This window comes from Petaurus breviceps, unplaced genomic scaffold (genome assembly GCF_028583685.1).
Source record: "Petaurus breviceps papuanus isolate PSGF00001 unplaced genomic scaffold, PetGlider_PUasm1.0 138, whole genome shotgun sequence".
In the NCBI taxonomy this organism is placed as follows: Eukaryota; Metazoa; Chordata; class Mammalia; order Diprotodontia; family Petauridae; genus Petaurus; species Petaurus breviceps.
The window spans coordinates 27,624,896-27,644,867 of record NW_027185694.1 but is presented as its reverse complement, the minus strand read 5'-3'; the positions used below and the strand labels follow the sequence as shown (position 1 = coordinate 27,644,867).

The 19,972-nt window shown below is 49.2% G+C and overlaps 1 protein-coding gene across 1 annotated transcript in view; it reads right to left on the bottom strand.

The window, feature by feature from the left end:
* Window positions 1-498: 498 nt before the first annotated feature.
* BAIAP3 (BAI1 associated protein 3) overlaps window positions 499-19,972 on the bottom strand; it is a 33,597-nt gene continuing 14,123 nt past the window's right edge. Inside the window, exons 7-33 of the mRNA XM_069108792.1 lie at window positions 19,736-19,949; window positions 18,919-18,963; window positions 18,757-18,834; window positions 18,296-18,398; window positions 13,952-14,059; window positions 13,133-13,225; window positions 12,144-12,247; window positions 11,632-11,755; window positions 11,104-11,228; window positions 10,402-10,492; window positions 9,623-9,679; window positions 9,309-9,406; window positions 8,382-8,433; window positions 7,501-7,631; window positions 6,751-6,874; window positions 6,078-6,221; window positions 5,797-5,889; window positions 5,362-5,553; window positions 5,158-5,226; window positions 4,350-4,429; window positions 3,504-3,612; window positions 2,795-2,866; window positions 2,446-2,526; window positions 2,222-2,366; window positions 2,013-2,136; window positions 1,529-1,734; window positions 499-1,369 (exon numbers count right to left, since the gene is read on the bottom strand). Coding sequence (XP_068964893.1) covers window positions 1,269-1,369; window positions 1,529-1,734; window positions 2,013-2,136; window positions 2,222-2,366; window positions 2,446-2,526; window positions 2,795-2,866; window positions 3,504-3,612; window positions 4,350-4,429; window positions 5,158-5,226; window positions 5,362-5,553; window positions 5,797-5,889; window positions 6,078-6,221; window positions 6,751-6,874; window positions 7,501-7,631; window positions 8,382-8,433; window positions 9,309-9,406; window positions 9,623-9,679; window positions 10,402-10,492; window positions 11,104-11,228; window positions 11,632-11,755; window positions 12,144-12,247; window positions 13,133-13,225; window positions 13,952-14,059; window positions 18,296-18,398; window positions 18,757-18,834; window positions 18,919-18,963; window positions 19,736-19,949 — 2,963 coding nt within the window. The 3' untranslated portion in view covers window positions 499-1,268. The remainder of the gene's footprint in view (window positions 1,370-1,528; window positions 1,735-2,012; window positions 2,137-2,221; window positions 2,367-2,445; window positions 2,527-2,794; window positions 2,867-3,503; window positions 3,613-4,349; window positions 4,430-5,157; window positions 5,227-5,361; window positions 5,554-5,796; window positions 5,890-6,077; window positions 6,222-6,750; window positions 6,875-7,500; window positions 7,632-8,381; window positions 8,434-9,308; window positions 9,407-9,622; window positions 9,680-10,401; window positions 10,493-11,103; window positions 11,229-11,631; window positions 11,756-12,143; window positions 12,248-13,132; window positions 13,226-13,951; window positions 14,060-18,295; window positions 18,399-18,756; window positions 18,835-18,918; window positions 18,964-19,735; window positions 19,950-19,972) is intronic.

Below are 19,972 nucleotides of genomic sequence, written 5' to 3'. Positions count from 1 at the left end.
CCAGCCTGGAGAAGGGAGCAGGCCTGGGTCCTGGAGCTTCAGTTTCTGCCTGGGGACCAAAGGCTGGTCAGCCATAGGAGGGGCAGGGGCAGACAAGGCTTGAGGGGGAATTCTGCAGTCTAGACCGTGAACTTTGAGGGCTTGGGAGTGGAAGGGAAGATGGGCCTTTGCTCTTGAATCCCTAAGTGCCAATGAGTAGCTCTTCAGGCTGAGCGCTGAGAGGCAGCCAGTCTTCTGCAGCCTAAAGGCTAGACCAGGCACATCACAATCACAGGACTGTGAAATGCACTAGAGGATATAGAGAAAGAACAGCACTGGCCCACCCTTCATAGGAAATCAGTCTTCTACAAAGGAAAATTACTCTCTTCTGCACTGGGATGAGAGTTTGGTAAGAGGACCAGGTGCCCTCCAAGCACACAGCTCAGCTCTTTCTTTTACTAGCTGTATAACTTGAAGCAAGTCTAAATACTTCTGTTTCCTCATCTGTAACATGATGGGGCTGTACTAAATGATCTCTAAGAGCCCTTTCATCTCTGACCTTCTGTGACCTTTCAGGGCCATTAGACTTGGTATTGTCCCTGGCATTTTCCAGTAAAGTTTCCTAGATAAGATCACAGCAGACTGTACATGACAGCCTCACTCTGCTGTATTAGCCTTCTTGGGGTCTGATAACCATCTTCTGGCCCCTGTGATACAAACTGGCTACTGAATTTGTCAGGCTTGAATTGCATTTCCTTGGAGAGTCTCTTCTGGGATTGGGGTGGAGATTGTCTGGAGCTGGGGAGTAGCTGGGCAGTGGAGCTGTGCTTGGAGCCCATCAGACCACTGCAGAGTGAGGTGAATCAGAATCAGAATTTGTCAGCCCTGTTACCTGCCTTGCTTCCCAGCCTGTGTTACCTGCTTACCTTGAAGCCTCCAGTCAGCCTGCCCTAGATGCTCTAACAGTTGCTTGAGTGGGTCATTTGAGTGGCACTATGGGGTCTCCGAGCAGAGGGGAGGGGCAATAGCCATCACTGACAGGTGGAGACTGGGGCCCCAGGGGGTGTTCACAGAAAAGGCATCGAACCAGAATTGACCTGGGAGCGGGTGAAAGCTACCGTGCCTGACCGAGGCACACACGACACTGAACACGGAGGAGCATCACAACTGCTGAGGCTACACCAGAAGGGACTGACGCACACACGGTGACTGCCGCCAGAGGCAGAGGCGGGAGTGGGGAGGGAGGAGAGGAGGGGAGTGCAAGTGGTGCCACTGAGCCAGACTGTGGCTTAATCGTCTCCCATGCTCTTCTCCATCTCTCTGAGCTTCTTCACAAATTCCTGTGCTTCTCTGTCCATCCTTCCCTCCAGCATCCTCAGGGCTGATTTCACTAGGAGAGATTGCCCAGCCTGGGTTAACCAGAGTCAGGCAGGGTTCTCTGTTTCCCCCCATGTCTCCCCAAGGGGCTAGGACTTCCTTCCCGTAGGGTAAGCCCAGCCACCTTCATGGGGATGAGCCAGGGCCAGGGTGTGAGGGAAGTGGTCATTACCATTTGCTTTGGGCCTGCGGAGGTGGAGGGTGGTTGGCTGCATGCTTCTCACACTGCTTCCCACTTGGGGTCTGCTGAGCCCACTGATGCTGCTCAGGGCCAAGGCAGCCTCCCCAGCAAAGTCATTGGTGGACAGCCAGTCATGGTCCATGACCGTGAAGACTACACAGGCCGCCCGGTGGCGGCACAGCTCTGCAGGGACTGAGCTGGGGAACCCAGGAGAGAAAAGTCACTGGAGACAAGTGGCTGGGGCTTCATGTTGGGCAAATAGTCATCCCAGAACCCCAAGCGGGGTTCAGTCCCAAGAATGATTTAACCAGATCACTGGTTAATCGCCATGACTGGGCAGACAACAAATGAGGACAAACTTTGAGGGACTCCAGAGGGTCTGACTGGCCTGAACATGTACAACCCTCAACCCCATTCCCTGCAGGTAACGCTAGAATAACTTTCAGAGAAACCCAGCCCTTTCCTCGGGACTCACAAGTGGAACAGCTCATCATACACAGGGTGTAGAGTCTTGGTCTTGACCTGGGTCCTCTGGCTTCGAGCCAGTGGAAAAATGTGGTGGGGACAGAGTTCAACAATAACAAAGGGGTCGCTCAGGCCTGCAGAGGAAAGAGGTGGAAGCTGACCTCTCTTCATTCCCTCAAGCTTCAGGCCCCTTTGCCGCCCCACCTGTCTCCTTCTCACCATTTGCATCCAGGGCTATCAAGTCTGCAGCATGCAGCACTTCCACAGCCAGCCGCTGTTCTGCCGCCTCGTAGTGACACCTGACACTCAACCGTCCATACTTATTCTGCTCCATGGATCTCTGGGAGAGAGCCGTCCCCCCGCCCTGCCCCAAAATGGCAAGAGTCAGCCAGGCTGGGCCAGCTGAGCAAATGTGCAAGGGCTATGGTCAGGTGGGGACCTACCTGCTTGAGCTTGTCCAGGTAATACTGCTCAATGCACTCACTGGTGGAGCATTTGTTCAGCCGTAATTCCTCCTCCAGCGTCTGCCAATAGCAAGTCCTTCAGGCTAGAAGGGCACTGGGAGGTGGCCCCCAGGCTGCCCGCCCCCAGACAGCCTAGTCTCGATTCTCTGGGAAAAGGGCTTTCAGGAGGTCTAGGGGTGCTTGGCTAGAGGTGGTAGGAAAACCAGGCACTGCCCCCAAGGAAAGACCTCCCAGGTCCCAAAGGTTAAGTAAAGCTCCCCTTCTCCCCTCCCCCCTGCTCATTTCTCCCTCCAGACACAGGCCTCTGGTCCCATTGCCTGGGGTTCACCTTGTAGTGTCCATCCCTCAGGCTCTCCAGGGGCAACCCTTGCCCTTCCGCATGGAAAAAATCTACCAAGGCCTGAGGAAAGAGGAAGTATACATTGGATCCTAGACCTGGGTGCTAGACCCAAGTGCACAGATCTGCCCCCTACCCCTCCAGCTGGTGCATATACAGGAGGATCCCGACATTCAGCCCAGGCCCATGGCAGGGACAGTGTTTAATGGGATTCTGCCATGACTATGTCTTCCCCATTACTATGGATGGAGGAGGCTCAGGCTTCACTTGGGCAGGCAGTGTCTCTCTGAAGAGGCAACTGTACTGTCCCTGTATCCCCCAGTGGGCCATTGCCCTGTACTTCCATGTGCTCCAGAGACCAGTCATGGACGCTTTACTGCATTTGGCTAGGGAAATCTCTCACTTCAGCTGCAACTCAATAGCTCACACTCATGAGCCTTGGGCCTCCTTTGAAATATTCAGATCAATTCTTAGTTACACTTTAGAATGAATCCTTCAATTTTTCCCCTGTGACACCCTCAAATCCCCTAGGACCAAATCCTATCTATGGCTCAGTAAAGGCATGCCAGAGTCAATGCTGAATTGAACCATTCCCTGCCATCTGGGGGATGTGTCCTGCTTCAGGCCAGCTCCCCAGAACGTCTCCAGCTGCCACCTGAGCTGTGCCCCTCCCCCTCAGTTCCAGTGCTATCCCACTTACCTCCAATGTATAGTAAAACCTTCTATAGAATTCAGCAGAGACATCTCTGTTGGCCCCCAGAGTCTGAAGAATGAGCTGAAGCAGCAGATCCCAGAGAGCTTCCAGCACCCTGGGCAGGAGAGCGTGTTTATGTATTGAGGTGGATGGTGGAAGGGGGCTAGGGGCTGAGGAAACACACATTCCCACTGAAGCCAGCCTTTCCTTTCTTTATCTGCCCTGGGCTGAAACCCTAGCAGCAAGGGCTCCCCTGAGAGGTGTAGCTACTGGGAGAACAAGGATTATCTCTCCCAAGCTGGGGAGGATAGCAGGGCAAAGACATTGAAGGAGACCTTTTGTCTGAGCTGGGGAAGAAGGAACTGGGATCTTCTGTCTCGTTAACCTGTCAGAGTCCCTATTTACAGCCCCAAGAAGTCCCTCAAACCATTGGCCTTTCCTTAACAAGTCCTCCTGACACCCCCTGCCCCCCAACACACATTGTGCCTGGGATATCCACAATTACACACACACAAAAACCTCATCTTTCTGTCCAGAGAAGCTGATCTCCAACGTCAAAGCCCTGACAGGTGAGAAGGCCCCTCTCCTGGTGTCTGCAATGTTAGGGGGTGGGACTAAACCATAGGGTCATACATCAGGACTGGAAGGGACCTTGGAAACCATCCCATCAGTCGAGTGAAACGTTTTTAAGTACCTACTATGTGCCAGTGCCAAGCTCTGGGGACACAAAGAAAGGCCAAAGGCAGCCCCTGATCTCAAGGAGCTTTGAGTCCCGCAGCCCCCTCATTTTACAGAGAATCTCTAAAAGTCTCTTCCAGCTCTAGATCTACAGCCCCACAGCCCTGGAAGTACCGGCACAGGTTTTCCTTCACCAGGGAGTCACTGAGAAGAATCAGCTTGTCATCCAGATATTTCATGAGAGGGGCTATGGCCTGAGGAGAGGGATGGAGGACAGGAATCACCATCTCTGGGTTATCTCCTGCCTCCCTGCGCTGGCAGACCTTAGCCTTAGCATGCTTCTCCCCTGCAGCCCAGCCTCTCCACAGCAGGCAGAGATTACCCTGGTTTTCTTAGCCCTGATGCCTAACTTCCAATTCTATTTGACCCTACTGCCCAACAGGAAAGAACACTGGATTCAGACTCGGAAGACCCATCTCCAACCCTTATCATCTGTGTGAACATAAGCAAGTCAGTCCCCTTCTTGGAACTTCAGTTTTCCCATCTGGATAAAATATAAATAAAGGGGGATAAAATATTTTCACTATCTACCTCACAGAGTTGTACAGGAAGATGATTTGAGCCTCAAGGTACCATATAGACACATAAGTGATTGTTTTTCTATTGGCCCCTTTTAGAGCCTGCTAGGTAGTGCAAGGGATAGAGCATGGAATCAGGAAGACCTGAGTTCAAATCCTGCCTCAAATACATCCTAGCTGTATAACCCTGGGCAAGTCACAACTTTTATCTGCCTCAGTTTCCTTAACTGTAAAATGGGGATAATAACAGCTGTTCCCTCAAAGAGTTGATGTGAGGATCAAAAGCATTTAACACAGTGCTGGGCAGATAGTAGGCATTTAATCAATGCTAATTCTATTTCATTACCCCAGGCCATGGAAGTACAATTCATCTTAGAGAGCCTTGGCTGTTTGCAGGGACTCACCTCTTCATTCTGGATCGAGTCTGGGGACAGGCTGATGTGTTGAACATACTTCTTAATGTCTCCTACCATCTAGGGGGAAGGGAGGTGGGGGAGAATGAGAAAGTAAGTGACTAGGAGGGAGAAAAGTGTGCCAAAGGGGAAGAAATTAAGGCATCCTGGAGATGGGAACATCTTGTGGGCACAGCAAGCCCCAGCATGCCCCACCTTGGCTGTCAGGTGTGCAATCATGTTCCGGGCCTCTCTCTGAAGGTCGTCATCCATAGCCAGCAGTCGGTTCTTCAGGGCTCTGGGGAGGCCCCCTGGGGACCCACCACCTGGCTCTGGCCACTCCAGTCCCTGAAGCACCTGTCCTGTGGCTTTTCGTACGTGTTCCACGTTGTTCAGGGCAATGCAAAGCTGGGAGAGGAGAGGAGGAGAGAAGAGGAAGGGAGGGGAGAAGAAGAGGGGAGGAGAGGAGAGGAGGGGAGGAGAGGAGAGGAGGGCACAGATGACCAGTACTATCCCCAGGATCTGGTTAGGAGAGACCACTCCAAAGGAGCCAAACCAATCCTTGAAACTCCAGTGGCTTTGTCTCATGATTTCACCTCCCCTCTGCTCCCCGCCATTCCTTGGACCCAGCCCCCACCCCAGCAGGCTCACCGGCTCACTCACTGCTTCACACAGGGCCAGGGGCCGTGTGTCTACCTTCCTCCGAACCAGTTCTGGGTAGTACAGCGCAGCCTCACAGATATCCTTAGGGAGAGAAGAAATAAGCCTTTCACCTCTCCTTCATACTTAGAGCTCCCCAAAGATAGCACTTTTCTCTCCCCCAACTGTGGTATGTTCTCCCCCTGCCCCTTGCTCTCCTAGGGCAGGGTCCCCTCAGACTAGAGGCTCTCCAGGTTAAATCTGTCTCTTTGTCCCCTCATTCCGGGCTTCACCTCGGTGAGCTGAGTCACTAAATCCAAGGCCTCAGCTGGTTCCGGCCAGGCCAACTGGGCCCAGAGCTCCTGGGTCTGGGAGAAGCAGAGGGTGGCATCAGCTGCAGAGCTGCTGTGTTTGGAGGTGGCGTCCATGGGCTCCAGCTGGGTGGGGTGGGGGTGAGACAGAAACACAACCATGCATCATGCACTGGTGCTCCTCCTCTGGGGCAGACCCTCCCGTATGATCCCCATGATCCATTCATGGGATCACAGATTTAGAACTTGAAGAGGTCCTATAGGTCATCTAGTCCAATCTCCACATTTAGTTAAGTGATTTGCCCAAGATCGTATTGGTCGAAGGCCAGAATCTGAATCCAACCCTTCTAACTCGATATCCAGTGTCTTTCAATTGAACCACACTGCTTCTCAATTTTCCCCAAACCTAAACTCCCCCCCATCAGACTTGGGTAGGATCAGCTGAACTTCTCCCACCTACCTCCTAGGCCCTCAGCTCCTCTGCTATGGGAGAAGAAGACAGAGGAACCAATTATACTGCCCTCTTCACCTAGAAGGGATGTCTTGGGCTGGGGGTGGGGCAGCAGAGAAGATGAGGTAAAGAGTCTGTCCCTCTCCCCACCCCAGGCAAGGGACAATGCAGCTGGACTACAGAGATCCCATTCTCACCACCCACCTTGTCCACATCTACAGCTCTCTGGAGACGCTGGCGTGTCTTGTCCCGAAGGGTTTGCAGCCACAGGCGGATGGCTGGAAGGAACTGAGTGTGGAATCCTGGCAGGGCCAGGGCAGAGCTGTCCCTAGGCAGGGAGGAAAAGAGGCTAAAGGGTTGGGGTCTTGGATCCCTTCTCCCTCCCTGCTTTAACCTCCCCCAAGGAAGTTGTTAGGTGAAGATGAGACCCCCCCCTTTTTGTTGCATCATTCAGAATGGAACTTGGTAGCTGGAATGGAGGGAGGGGTGGGAGAGATTATTTGTGATGGTCTAAATCAAGGAAGACTTCCTGGAAGAGGGAGGCATATATATAGGTGCTGGTTCCAGGTTAAAGGTTGGGGGTTGCATTGAGGGTGTAGTCTAAGAGACTCAATCAAGAAGGAAAGGAGGAGGGATGTAGAGTGTGGCAAGGGTCTAGGCTTGGTCATAGAGGGAGAGAGAGAACCTCTGAGGGGGACTTGGACATGAGCAGTAGAGCCCTAGGAGGCGATCTTGTCTTCCAGAAATAACCCCTACCCCCAAACCTTTCCCCATCTTCTGACAGGTCATTAAAGTTGGAAAAAAATCTATCAGAGAGAAAGAAGAATAAAACCCTACTTTTCCATACCGCTGTTTACTGTCTACTGAACACTTTCCTTACAACACCCTATGAGGCAGGGGTGCAAGGGTTAGGGCTGTAGAATGCTAAGATAGCAGAGACTGGAATTCACTCACTTGGTGGGGAGGTAGGCTCGCAGGCGCTGGATCTCTGCCAGGGTGATGTAGAGCTCAAAGAGGCCTGGGGCGCTACCCAACTCCAGCCCAGCACTCAGCTCTTCCACTGGAGCCTGGACCTCTTCAGCTACCTGCTCCACAGAGGGCACCCACTGAGCTGGCTTCAGCCACACCCATATGAAAGCTTCTCAACTACTGCCTTGCTTCAGGTGGCTCAGTATCATGGAGAATGGAGCAGGGAGGAGGAAGGAAGAAGGAAAGGAAAAGTAAAAGAGGAGAAGAGAAAGAAGAGGGAAAGGAAAGAGATAGAGAAGGATGGGAGAAATGGAAGAGATGGAGAAAAAGAGTTCTCCTCTTTTGAAAGAGAAGTGAGAAAAAGAAGGAAAGAATACAGAGAAAAGAGAACAGAGGGAGAAAAGGAAGCAGAGCAGGGGATGAGGAGATAGAAGGTGGGAGACAGGACGGGACCATGTGGGCAAACCTACTTTGTGAAAATTCAAATTCATATACAAGATAAATTGACCAAGTAGCATACTGCACACTATCCTAGTATTTATAACAGGGTTTCAAAATGACCAACTGTCTCCTTCCATACATTTAAAATAAGATTCAGTTTATATGCAGCTTTCTCAGGATAATGCTTATTGTGGCCCGCCCATTCTGGAAGATGGATTCCTTGTTCCTAGTAAGCTCAGGCAGAACAAGGAACCCTCTTCTCATCCCCCTTCTCTGCAGGCCTAGGACTAAGGAAGACAGGAAGAGACAAAGGGCCTTTGTTTCTCCTTCCTTCACAGGGTGGGAATTGGGGGTCCAAATTTCTCTTCGAGGGGCCCCCAAAGTGTGGATCTTGGAATAAAGCATTCCCCCAGGCGGCTCCTCACCAGCTTCTCCAGCTGCCGATAGGTGATGCCAAACAAATCGACCTTTACAATACTGTGGAAGGAAAGATGGACCTAGCTGAGGCAGGAAGAAAAAAGCTGGGTATCCTTCTCCTTAGCCTCGTTGTAAAGGTCGTGGTGGTGGTGGTGACAGAGGCCGTATTTTGTCCTTCCTCATGCAAAATTGAAGAGAGCTTTGACTATTTTCCTTGCTTTCTGGGGATAAACTCTCTGGGACTTCCCCAGGCCTCAGCAGCGCAGAGACCCCAACTATTCCAGTATTGGTTTCGCCAACTTGCTGTGTGACCTTGCAAGTGATGGAATTATAGAGTCTTAGAGATCATCTGACCCAACGCCATCCTTTGACAGGGAGTTTTGCCTGACATCTATATAGCACATTATTAAGGTTCTCAAAAAACTTTCTGTAATTCTCTCATTTGAGCCTCACAATAGCCCCATGAATTAGCTACTTCAAGAATTATTAGCCCCACTTCACAGATGAGAAAACAGGTTCAGAAAGATGTGGTGACTTGACCAAAGTCCAGCTGTATAAAGTTGCAAAGCCAGGATTTGAAGATGGGTGGGTTTCCAAATCAGCAATTTTTCCATTAGAAAGCAAGTTTACTGCCTAACATAGTTTGTGTGGCTTCAATTGTCTGGCTTCAGTGTCTTCCTCTATAAGGCAAATAATCATTTCTATCCCATCTCTCCCAGGGATGGGGGTCTATGAGGACCTAATAGAGTGGATGAAAAAAAGTTTTGTCAAGTGAGGTTTTGTGTGTCTGAGGGGGGCTGAATTCCATTTTGAAGGAGAATCCTTGGTGAATTGTGTGTGTGTGTGTGCATGTGTGTATGATCTCTCTGCTTGTCCCTTCTCTGTCTACCCTTCTCTGCTCCCTCACTCCCACCCCATCTTCTCTCCTTCCTCACCTGACAAAGAGCTTTCCATAGACGCTGTGGCTGGTCTGTAAGTCATCATATACGGCATCTGCCAGGCTGATAAGTCCAGGGAGACACTCTAGGCCAGGCTGCAGTAAGAGGTCATTCTCATTGCTCTGGGCTGATCCCAGGACACAGGCAGGCAGGCGCACACACACACACACACACACTCTATGCAGAAATGTCCACACATGTCTATGAGCACATGCTCTTACAAACCAATGGAGAGGAACACAACCCATGACCCTTAGGCCTTGTCTTTGGGAAGTGACCCTCCAGCCCTAGCCCCAGACTATGGACTCTACCTTTCCCAGGGGGCTCCGGCTTCTCTGGAGTCTTTCATACCACTCCTGAGTTCCTTTCTGAAACAGAAACCAGGATGTGGCTTCAAAGTGAGTGGCTATAGAGGGAGATCATTTAAGATGGCTAGACCCAGTTCTATAGACTCCAAGTGTATGAGCTTGGGGAATGGGAGGCTTATGGAAAAACTCTTATCCCTCCTTAGCTTAATAAAGCTGTGTATGTGAAGTAACGGGGGCTTTGTCTCAGGGCACCAACCTGAACGGCTGGCAAAACTCTAATATGTGATCCTCTGGCAAAATAGAAACCACCATAGGAAACAGTTTTTCCTCCCACTCAACTGAATGTAATTACCTCCTATTTATTTTTTCACATCAGGAATGACATAGTTTTTAAGCTGACGGTGGTTTCATGCTGCTTGCCTTGAGATTTGAATTTTGCTAATTGTCCCAAGTGTGAAAATGGTTTGCTATAGTATTGAGTGTACAATGAAACATGAAGGAGGCTGGAGGGTCTGGGTTAAAGCATCCTCTGAGACATAGTAGGGACACATTAGAGAAATGGAGGATCTGGGAAAGTGACCTGGATACTGGCCCCGATTCAGGTGGCCGGGCTACATGGGGAGAGGGGAAGACCAGCCTGGGGCCCTTTGGAGGTTGGGAGGAGCTGAGTGTAGATAGGAGCAAGGACTCTGGTGAGACCAAGGGATACGGGAGAGAGAAAGGATGAGAAGATGGCAACAGAGAGGAGGACTGTCACCAATGGGCCCAGGGGTCACATCTACCTTCAGGGCTGTGGCAATGTCTACATGTAGCTCATTCTGGAATGGGCAGACCATGCGGAAGGGCTGCAGGCTGTAGATCTGACTAAGACACCTGGGGTTGGAGGAAGACATAAAGAGAAAGCTCTAACCAACCTACCTACCATGATGAAAAATCAAATTTTTCAAACTCAAAAACATATTTCTCCCACATAACCTAGCCATCCAAAACGGGCTCAGTGGGATTCCTAAAAGTGAGAGAATGAGTTCTGTATTATTCCAGAACCCTCTCACTTTATCCCTGTCCCCCATTCCTTCACAGAGACCTTATGACCTCAGTGAGCCCCACTTTATCCTCTTCTAGACCCTTAAATCCCTCAGTGAGCCCCTGTCCTTCTCAATGAGCTCCCTTCCTCCTCACTGAGCCCCCACCCATCTCTCTCAGTAATTATCTCACTGAGACCCCTGTCACTAATCCTTTATCCCTCTCACTCAGTTTTTTTTCTTCTATTTTAGAAACTGGGGCTCCCTATTCTTCCCCAGGCTGGAAGTCCACTGGGATCTCACTACTGATTGGCATAGGAGTTTTAATCTGCTGTTTCCAACCTGGGCCAGTCCTTCCCTCCTTAGGCAGCCTGGTGGTACCCCTCCTCCTATGGGGACTCACCATGTTGGTGCTGGACTTAGTGAGGATGCCCCCCCTCCCACCAGGGCAGTGTAGCCCACCTCAGGAGGAACTCAAGGCGGCTGATGGCATTGCTGTTGGTCACAGGGAACAGCTCCCGGAGCTGTCTCAGCAGCAGGAGGGCATGCTCCACGAAGAAGATGAAGCTGTTGGCCAAACTCTCCTCCTGCAGGGTAAGCCAGCTATTCTCCCCAGGGGCCTGGCCAGGACATGCAGGAGAAGCATCCTCCCCCCTTCCCCTGCAGTCATGTCCAAAGCACTTGTACAGCAAGGAAAACAAGAGGCTCAGGGTAGGAGCCCCTAACTTCAAGCCCATAGATGAGCCCAGATGGTGCTGCCCCAGCCCCCAGCATGCACAAAGACAAAGAGGAACATGGACACACATGTGTATGTAAATATACGAACATTATCCCCCCTCCCTCAGACCTGGGCCTTAGGGTGGTGATGCTTAGCCCACCCTCACCCCCCACACACACACACCTGGAAGCTGTTGGTGGTCCCTGATGAGGCCTCTCCCTGGCTTTCCCACCAACCTCCTCCCCTCCCTGACCCATGCAGGGCCCACTCACCTGCTCTCTAGGCAGAGCAGCTGCTGCTTCTCCCCACTGTTCCTGGATGGTTCCCAGTAGCTCCAGAAGGTAGCAGTAGTCCAAGCTACAAGCCTGGTGGTGCTGACTGCTGGCCTGCCAGTGTCTATGGGGCCCCCAACCCAGGCAGCCTATCAGCACAGGCCTTCCCCCTGCCTCCTGCTGTGGTGCCTGGCTCTCCATATGTGCCTTCACCCCTCTGCCCTGTTCCCTCCACATCTATCTTCTCTGCTTCCTTCTTTCCCCTCCTCAGTCCTCTAATCTGCCCCCCTCCTATCTGGCCAGCTCCATCCTTCTCTGCTCACTCTTTGGCTCTCTGGTCCAATGTTTGCCCAGCCCCGAGGCATTCCTTACTATCTGTCCCCACCCATCTCCCTCCACTGCCTGACATTGGATCCCAAGGGCCAGGCCTGGAATTGCTTCTCCATTTAGCAGAAGCAGGAAAATGTCTCTGAGTTTCTAACCTCACTCCAAGAAGCCTGAACCATACTCACATCATGGCCAGCTGCAGAGCTGAGAGGTCTGTCTGGGTCCCATGGTGAGAAAGAATAGTGACCGCAGGCCCACTCAGTTCTCCTTTCCAGCCATAGGCTTCTGGCTGCCAAAGTAAGGGCCCAACATTGTGATGATGATGGTAGGAATGGGACAGAGATGAGAAGCCCTTCTAGGACTAATCCTGCCTGTGCTGATGCTCAGTCCCCTGCCTCCTCTGACCTCTGGCTCCTGGCTTCACATCCTAACTCCAGCACTTATGGTGCTGAAACTCTGGACAAGTCATTCATCGCTCTGAGTCTGTCCCTTCATCTGTAAAATGGGAATGATAATACTTATATTTCCAATTTCAGAGGATAGCCATGAGCAAAATGCTTTGTGAACATTAATGCCCTATAGAAAGACGAGTTATTGTTGGTATTATCTAAACCAGAAGCAGGACAAGGTATCTTTGCTCCCTTGGTAAAGTTTGGGAATAACACCACTGTGTGTTACTGTAACTTGTTTGACTTAATTGATCATAGAATGAATACTTCTGATCCATAGAGTATCATGCTCTGGCATAAAAAGATGTGCATTTAGAAAATGTCACTCACTGTGCCCCTCTATGTACTGTCCCCTACCTGGGGAGCTGCCTACCTTGCCCGCCCTAGTAGCTTTTGGCCTGGATACACCTGGATACGCTGTCCTGTGGTGCTTCCTATCCCATGCATGGGAGTCTCACTTCCCCTACCTGGCTGAGTTTCCTAAGGGCCAAGGACTGTGCCCCCTTTCCACCTACCACACACATACAGTAGGCATCCAAGTTGCTTATTACAGATCTATTCCTTGACATCTATCATTGTTCCTCAGCTGCCAGACCCAGGGAGAGAGAGGGAAAACAGGAGGCTGGGACCTCAAGGCTCAGGCCAAAGCTTTTACTTCCCTTCTTCTATCACCCTCAGCCCCTTCTAGCCACCTGCTGAGAGAAGCAGCGGTCCTTGAACCCCACCTGGTCTTGGCCATGCTCAAACTTAAGCAGTTGGCTGAGGAGAAGTCCATGCACCTGGAAGCCTGACATCCTCCGACTCATGTTGGTATCTCTCTGAAATAGAAGTCCTCATCATGTCTCACTGGCCTATCCCCTCAAAGCTGCCTTTAGTGAGCAGTACTACTCTCCCAGCATTCCTTCTAGACCAAGTGTTGTCCACAATACCCTCCTCACCAACACCCAGCCCCTTTTCCCCATAGCCCTACCCCCTTCCTGGTGCCCTATTCGCACCCACGCCCACAAACACACAAATTCAAATAATGCCACAGGGAGAACATGGATTGTGGCACAATACTCAGTAACCCCAGATAGGAAATGCATCCTCCCTTTGACCTCAGAGTCCACAGAATTCCCAGAGGGGAGAAAATAGGAAAGGGAAAAGATGTGATAAAAAAAGAGAGAGAGAGAGAAAGGTAGAATAGGAAAGAGATGGAGTAAAAATAAAGGGGAAAGTGGGAAAGGAGAGAGATAGGGAAAGAAAAGGGGGAAGGAAAGAGAGAGAGGCAATAGGGAAAAGTGGGGGAGCTCTAAAGATAGTAGAGGGAGGGTGAGGAGAGGGAAGAGAAAGGAGAAAGAGAAGGAAGGAGGAAATTGAAAGGCAGCCAAGAAGGCAGGTGGCAGGAAAAGAGAATTCACCAAGTCCTAGTAGAGCAGCTGGGAACCTTGAGAAGTTTGTTTTCCAACAGCTGTGGATGCCACAGTGGGAACTTTCTGGATCCCAGCCCAGGAGCAGGGCTCCCCACTGCTCTAAGGGTATGAGTAGAAAGGAAAGGCTGCTACCTGCGTGGTGATCAGCTTGAGGATGAGGTGGCAATCTCCCTGGACGCGGGAAGAGCTTGATCGAGGTTCTAACTTGAACCATTTGTCTAAGCCAGTTACGGGGATCTCCTGCAGAAAGAAATGTCTCTCTCATCCCTACTGCCAGCTGCCATTGGTCTGCCAGGAAAAGCCCTGTTCACTTCTCTGCAAACACAGAGCTACCTTGCCACACATAACAGACATGCCCAGAATTCTAGCCAATATTAGAGCTAGGAGGACCTTTGGAGGTACTCCAGACTGACCCCTCACTTGAGAGAGAAGGACGTCATGCCCTAGGCTTCAGCATTTTGGCCAGTGCCTTGGGTGAAGGCAGAAAAGACGCTTGCCCAATTTGTAGATGATGCAAGGCTAGGAAGGACAGGAAGATTTAGATAGGCTTGAGAGATAGGTGGAAGAATCTAATAAAATAATCTATTATTTGTGTTATAAATTTTTATATTATATTATTTATATTTGTATCATAAATATAAATAATATAATCAAATAGAAATTTATATACAAAATAATACAATGAAATGATAAATTTATATATAAAATGACATAATAAAATTATAAAGATAAATGCATACTTCTGATGAGGGAGCTAGATGCCTCAGTGGATAGAACGTGGGGCCAGGAGTCCAGAAGACCTGAGTTCATATCCAGCCTCAGACATTCACTAGCTGTGGGACCCTGGGTAAGTCATTTAACCTGTCTTAATTCGCTGGAGAAGGAAATGGCAAGCTACTTTGTCAAGAAAACTTCACAGACAGTATTGGCATGCTATCTATGGTCTACAGGTCATGAAGAGTCAGACATAACTAAACCCCTGAACAACAACAGTAACAATGTAGTTCTAAATTTGCAGCTCCCAAAGTGAACTCAACAATTTTATGATGGGGGAGCCATGACTAGACAACAGCTCATGTGAAAATAATAAAGGCTCTAGGAAGGGGAGGTTCAGTGGGCAGCCTTCTCAGTATGATTCCATACTGTATTTTAGGCTGCATTAGTGGAAAAGGAAGGTGAGAGTCCCACTGATCTCTGCCCTGGCCACACTGTTTGGAGGAACCATGTTTAGTTCTGGACAGGAAGAACAGTGACACACTAAAACATGGCCAAGGAAGATGAACAGAGTAGTAAAAGGGCTAGTGACTGCCAAATAAGGAGCAGGGAAAGTTTGGCCTGGAGAAAAGACTTGAGGTGGTAAATGAGTCCCATCTTCAAGAATCTGAAAAGCAGTCGTGTGCAAAAAGGATTCGCTTTGTTCTGCTTGGCCCCAGAGAGCAGAACAAGGGAGTTACAGAGGGGAAGATTTTGGTTTGATTTATAAGGGAAAACTTCCTAACAATTAGAGTTGTCTAGAAGTGCAACAGGCTGTCTTATTTGGGATAGAATAGGATGAGATGGAAGGAAGGAATTCACCATCATTGGAGGTCTTCAACCAGAGGCTGGATGAGCCCATCTCCAGAATGTCACATAGGAGATTCCTACTCTGGTACAGTCTGAACCTCTTGGGTTTCTTCCAACTCTGAGATTCTATGGCAGCCCCAGAAGGGGAGGGATGTGTACAAAGCCATACTTGGATATGTGAAAGATCTGTAATGTTAGTATGAGGGAATCCTAGCATGGTAACCTCACCTATGGAACATTATAGTCCTTCTATGATAGGATACAAGCAAGTTGTCTGAGGCAGCTGGATAAAGCAGCCAGGCACCTTCAGGTAGAGAAAGGAGGTAGCATCTGCCAGGCAAGCCAAACTACCATTGCCAGCCACTTTGACCACTGTCTCCCCTCAGACTCTGATGGACACATCCTAGGACCCTGAATCCAAGAGCTTGGGGAATAGCCAGGCTTCCAGCCCAATGGTCTCAGCCATCATCCTGGGAAGCAGCCCCTGGGGAGATGCAACCCAATAAATGCTCCTTCAGGGGCTGCAGCTACAGTTACTGAAGATCCAGGGGAAAAAAATTCCTGTCATCAAAGTCCTTGGATCTGTCAAATTGTGTGACATCACAGACTGGTACGGTTTATTGATTAGAAAAGACATGAAGAAAGAGGCATCGCCATCTGCTTTGTTGCTACATCCAGGATTCATTCCCATCATATCCCAGGGCTAAGACCAGGAACCCCAAACTGGGGAATCAGAAACTGGGAAGTCATATGCCCAGTTCCTGCTCCTGAAAGGCAGGGCCTCCCTTCCTGCTTCAGATGTGATTAGGCCTGGGCAGTAGTTAACAGTTCTTAAGGTTTTCCTTTTTCTAGCTGGGAGCAGGAGCAGAGAGCACAGAAGGGAGTTTCTGGGATCTGCTCCTCTCTAAGACTCTTAGAAATGGGATGGACCTTAGCAGTTATTTAGTCTAGCACAATCCCCTTCATAAATGCCAAGCCTCTGCTTGGAGAACTGTAGTGATAAATTGACAAGTATTTCTTAATTGCTTAGGAACCTCTCCAAACAGCTCATGCCATTTTTGGAGAATTCTAAGCGCTAAGAAGTTTTTCCTTCCATCACCCTTAAAACAAAACATTCCATCTCCCAAGTCCAGGCATTTTCACTAGAACTCTTTCCTTCTTCATCTCCACCCCCTGATTTCCCTGGCTTCCTTCAAGTCCTACCTTCTACAAGAAGTTTTTCCCAATCCCTCTTAAGTCAAATTCAAATAATGCCAAAAGTGCTAATTAAATGCTGATAATTCTGTTGATTAGTTCTAATTTAACCTGTATATATCTTGTCTGTACATGGTTGTTTGTATGTTGTCTCCCCAACTAGACTGAGCTCCTGGAGACAATGGACTTTGGACATCTTGATGGATAAGCAAGATGGACATCTTGGTTTGTATCTTCAGTGCTTGGCACAATGTCCTGCACACAGTAGGAATTTAACCAATGCTTGTTGACTTGACTAAAATTGTCTCTCTACAACTTTCGCTCATAGCTCCTAATTCTGTCTTCTGGGGCCAGACATAATGAGTCTCACCCTTTTTCCATATGATACTCCTTCAGACTTGAAGACAGCAATCATCCTATGTAAAGAGTACTGTGCTAAGGACTCAGGAAAGAAACAAAGTTTAAAACAGACGTTATCTCTGCCCTTGTGGAGTTTGGGGCAGCTAGGTGGCACAGTAGACAGAGCACTGGGCTTGGAATCAGGAAGATCTTCCTGAGTTCAAATCCAGCCTCAGACACTTACTAGCTGTGTGACCCTGGGCAAGTCACTTAACCCTATTTGCCTCAGTTCCTCATCTGTAAAATGACCTGCAGAAGGAAATGGCAAACCACTCCAGTATCTCTGCCAAATAAAACTCCAAACAGGGTCATAAAGAGTTGGACATGACTGAAAAATAACATGGAGCTTACGATGTAGGATGGGTATGACAACACAAAAAACTACCATGTAAAATATGGTAAGATTATAGGGTGAGTGACCACCATGCATGTCTTCTCTATTGTAATTCACCTTTTTGAACAGCTGTCTCTCCTACCACTCCTTGTCACACAGAACTATTAACAGTTCTCTCAATTAACAGACCATCCCTTTAATTAACCACTATGAGGCACTTTGGTCCCAAACTATCTTGTGTTTCATGACAAAAGCTTTGGGGACACCCTGTGTTTGTTTTTATTTACTCAAAATGTATGCTGTATATATTTCTATATTGCACTTGCTACCCTCCCTATCAGAATGTAAGTTCTCTTGCCTTCTAGAAGTAAAGATAGTTTCATTCTTTGGACTTGTATCCCCAGTACCTAGCAGTGACTGGTGTATACAGTAGGCACTAAATAAATACTTGTGGTGATTGACCGATAGCCACATCATCCCGACGACTCACATACTGGGTTTCTAGTGTACTAGGAAACCTCCCCCTCCCCAAGGTCCTTTTCACATGAACCATTGTCTCATTAGATACTCATTATCCAGCCTGATAGACACATGTAGTTGATGTTTTAAACCCACAATTTCTGACTTTGTGGGGTTTTTTTACTGGTCCTGTGATTTTATAAACCTGTCATATTTCACCTTATACCAGTTGGCCCATGTCCGTATCTTTTTAGTTCTTGCTTCTATGATCCTTCATGTTCGCTCTCTCCCAACTTTGCGTCATCCTCGAACTTGGATAACTGTGTTACCTAGGCCCTTGATCAAGTCATTTATAAGTTCAATAGCCTCGGGCTCAGTACAGAGGGCCTCCACCCCCACCAGAGACACCTCGCCCCCCCCCCCCCCAGCTGATACCTAGTAATACTCTCTGCCAGCTCCTCTTTTCCTCATTTGGGGAAGTTGTTGATAGCAGTTGGAGGAATGAAAGTGGTTTTCTCTTTACTCACTCGAATGGGGATGTTGAGGCAGCCCAGGAAGTCATCGGCATTATCTTCTGAGGCTCCTGCCATTCCATTAGCCCGGGCTGATTTGACAATCTGTTTGAAATACCTGTAGGAAGAAGATGATAGAGGAATCCTGAAAGCCTCAAATTCCTCACCTCCTACTCTGTACTATTTAGTTGTTTTTCCCCCTCCCTACTATTTAGAAGAAGGCTATCACTAGCTAATTCCTCGGTGCTTCCCAGGGGCCCTATTCTGGCTATGGCCCAAAACAAGAGGAGGGGTTGGCAAAGAATCAGGCAGCAGAGGCCACAGACTCCATGGACCGCACTATCATCCTTAAGTGTGGCTGTTTCTCATATACAGCTCCACACTGGTTGTCTTTCTTCCCCCTCTACCTTCCTTCATCTCACCCCCACCCCACCATTTTTCTCTGGCAACAGTGTTTATGTGTCTGCTGTCTATACCTGCCCATTCCTTTGAAGCCAATGACTTCATTAAGTTTTTTGCAGGCCTCAGCCACAGAGACGTCATCATCATGGTCCCTGAAAGACACAGGAGACCCAGTTGTGGGCCATGGACCTCACCAGCCAACCTTAAACCCAGTCAGAAGATTTTACCCTACCTACCATATGTCCAGGTGCAGCTGGTCATTGGAGGCATCGTCTATTTCACTGCCAGAGAGAAAAAGACCACCCTCTGCTCAGGCATGGTCAGGAGAGGGATAGCTTTCCCCAGCCCATCCCTGAAGCAAATTTCCAGGAATGGCCCTGAACCCTGAACTGCCCTATGCTGTGTCACTGTGGTTCAATGGAATGACCACAGTCAAGAGAGGTAGCCTGGCAGAATGAAAAGAATGCTAGACTTGGGATCAGAAGACCTGGGTTCAAATCCTGAATCTGCTACTGTGTGACCTTGGACAAGTCAGTTAATTTTTTAGGATCTTGGTTTCCTTACTTGTGAAAGGGCAGAGTTGGGCTAGGATGTCAACTTTAAATCTACCATCCGCCAACTCTTTGTGTAAATTATTTCCCTCAGGGGCTCATTTCTAAAATAGGGATAACAGTTCTCTCTCTGCTTTGCTGACTGGGCTATTATGAGGATTACATGAGATAATGGATGAGAAAGTTCAAATCTGAGATTGCTAACGAGAGCCCAGGACAGTTAGGAATGAGGAGAACTGAGTCTAGTCCAGCCTTTGCCACTAAATCACTGGATGATAAAAAGCAAGTTGTTCCCTTGTGTGAGTTCTTATTTTCCTGCTCTGGAAAATGGGAAAACTGATAGAGTTGGCTGCTGTAGCCATTGGGGTCCCTCCTTTCCCTCCCACATCCATGCTCTTTGCATGGCTGGATGAATAGTCCTAAGGCTACCCCGGATCCAAGGTCAGGGCCCTGTTTCTGGCCACAGGGGCTGAGCTGCACCGCATCCCGCAGCTGTCCTTACAATAGGAAGTGTTCATTCCAGACAGGATTCAGGGTGCTGTTCTTGACTTCGGTGACCTGGATGTACTTGGCTGGGAGCACATCTCGAGCACTGTTGCGTTTCTCTACCTTCTCTTTTCGCTTTCGAAAGCTGAATTTCCGCTCTTTCTTTTCCCCCTGCTCTCGGGGGCTCTGACCGATCAGGATGCCCAGCATGCAGTATGGGTCACTGAATCCTGGGTAGAGGAAGCACAGTTAT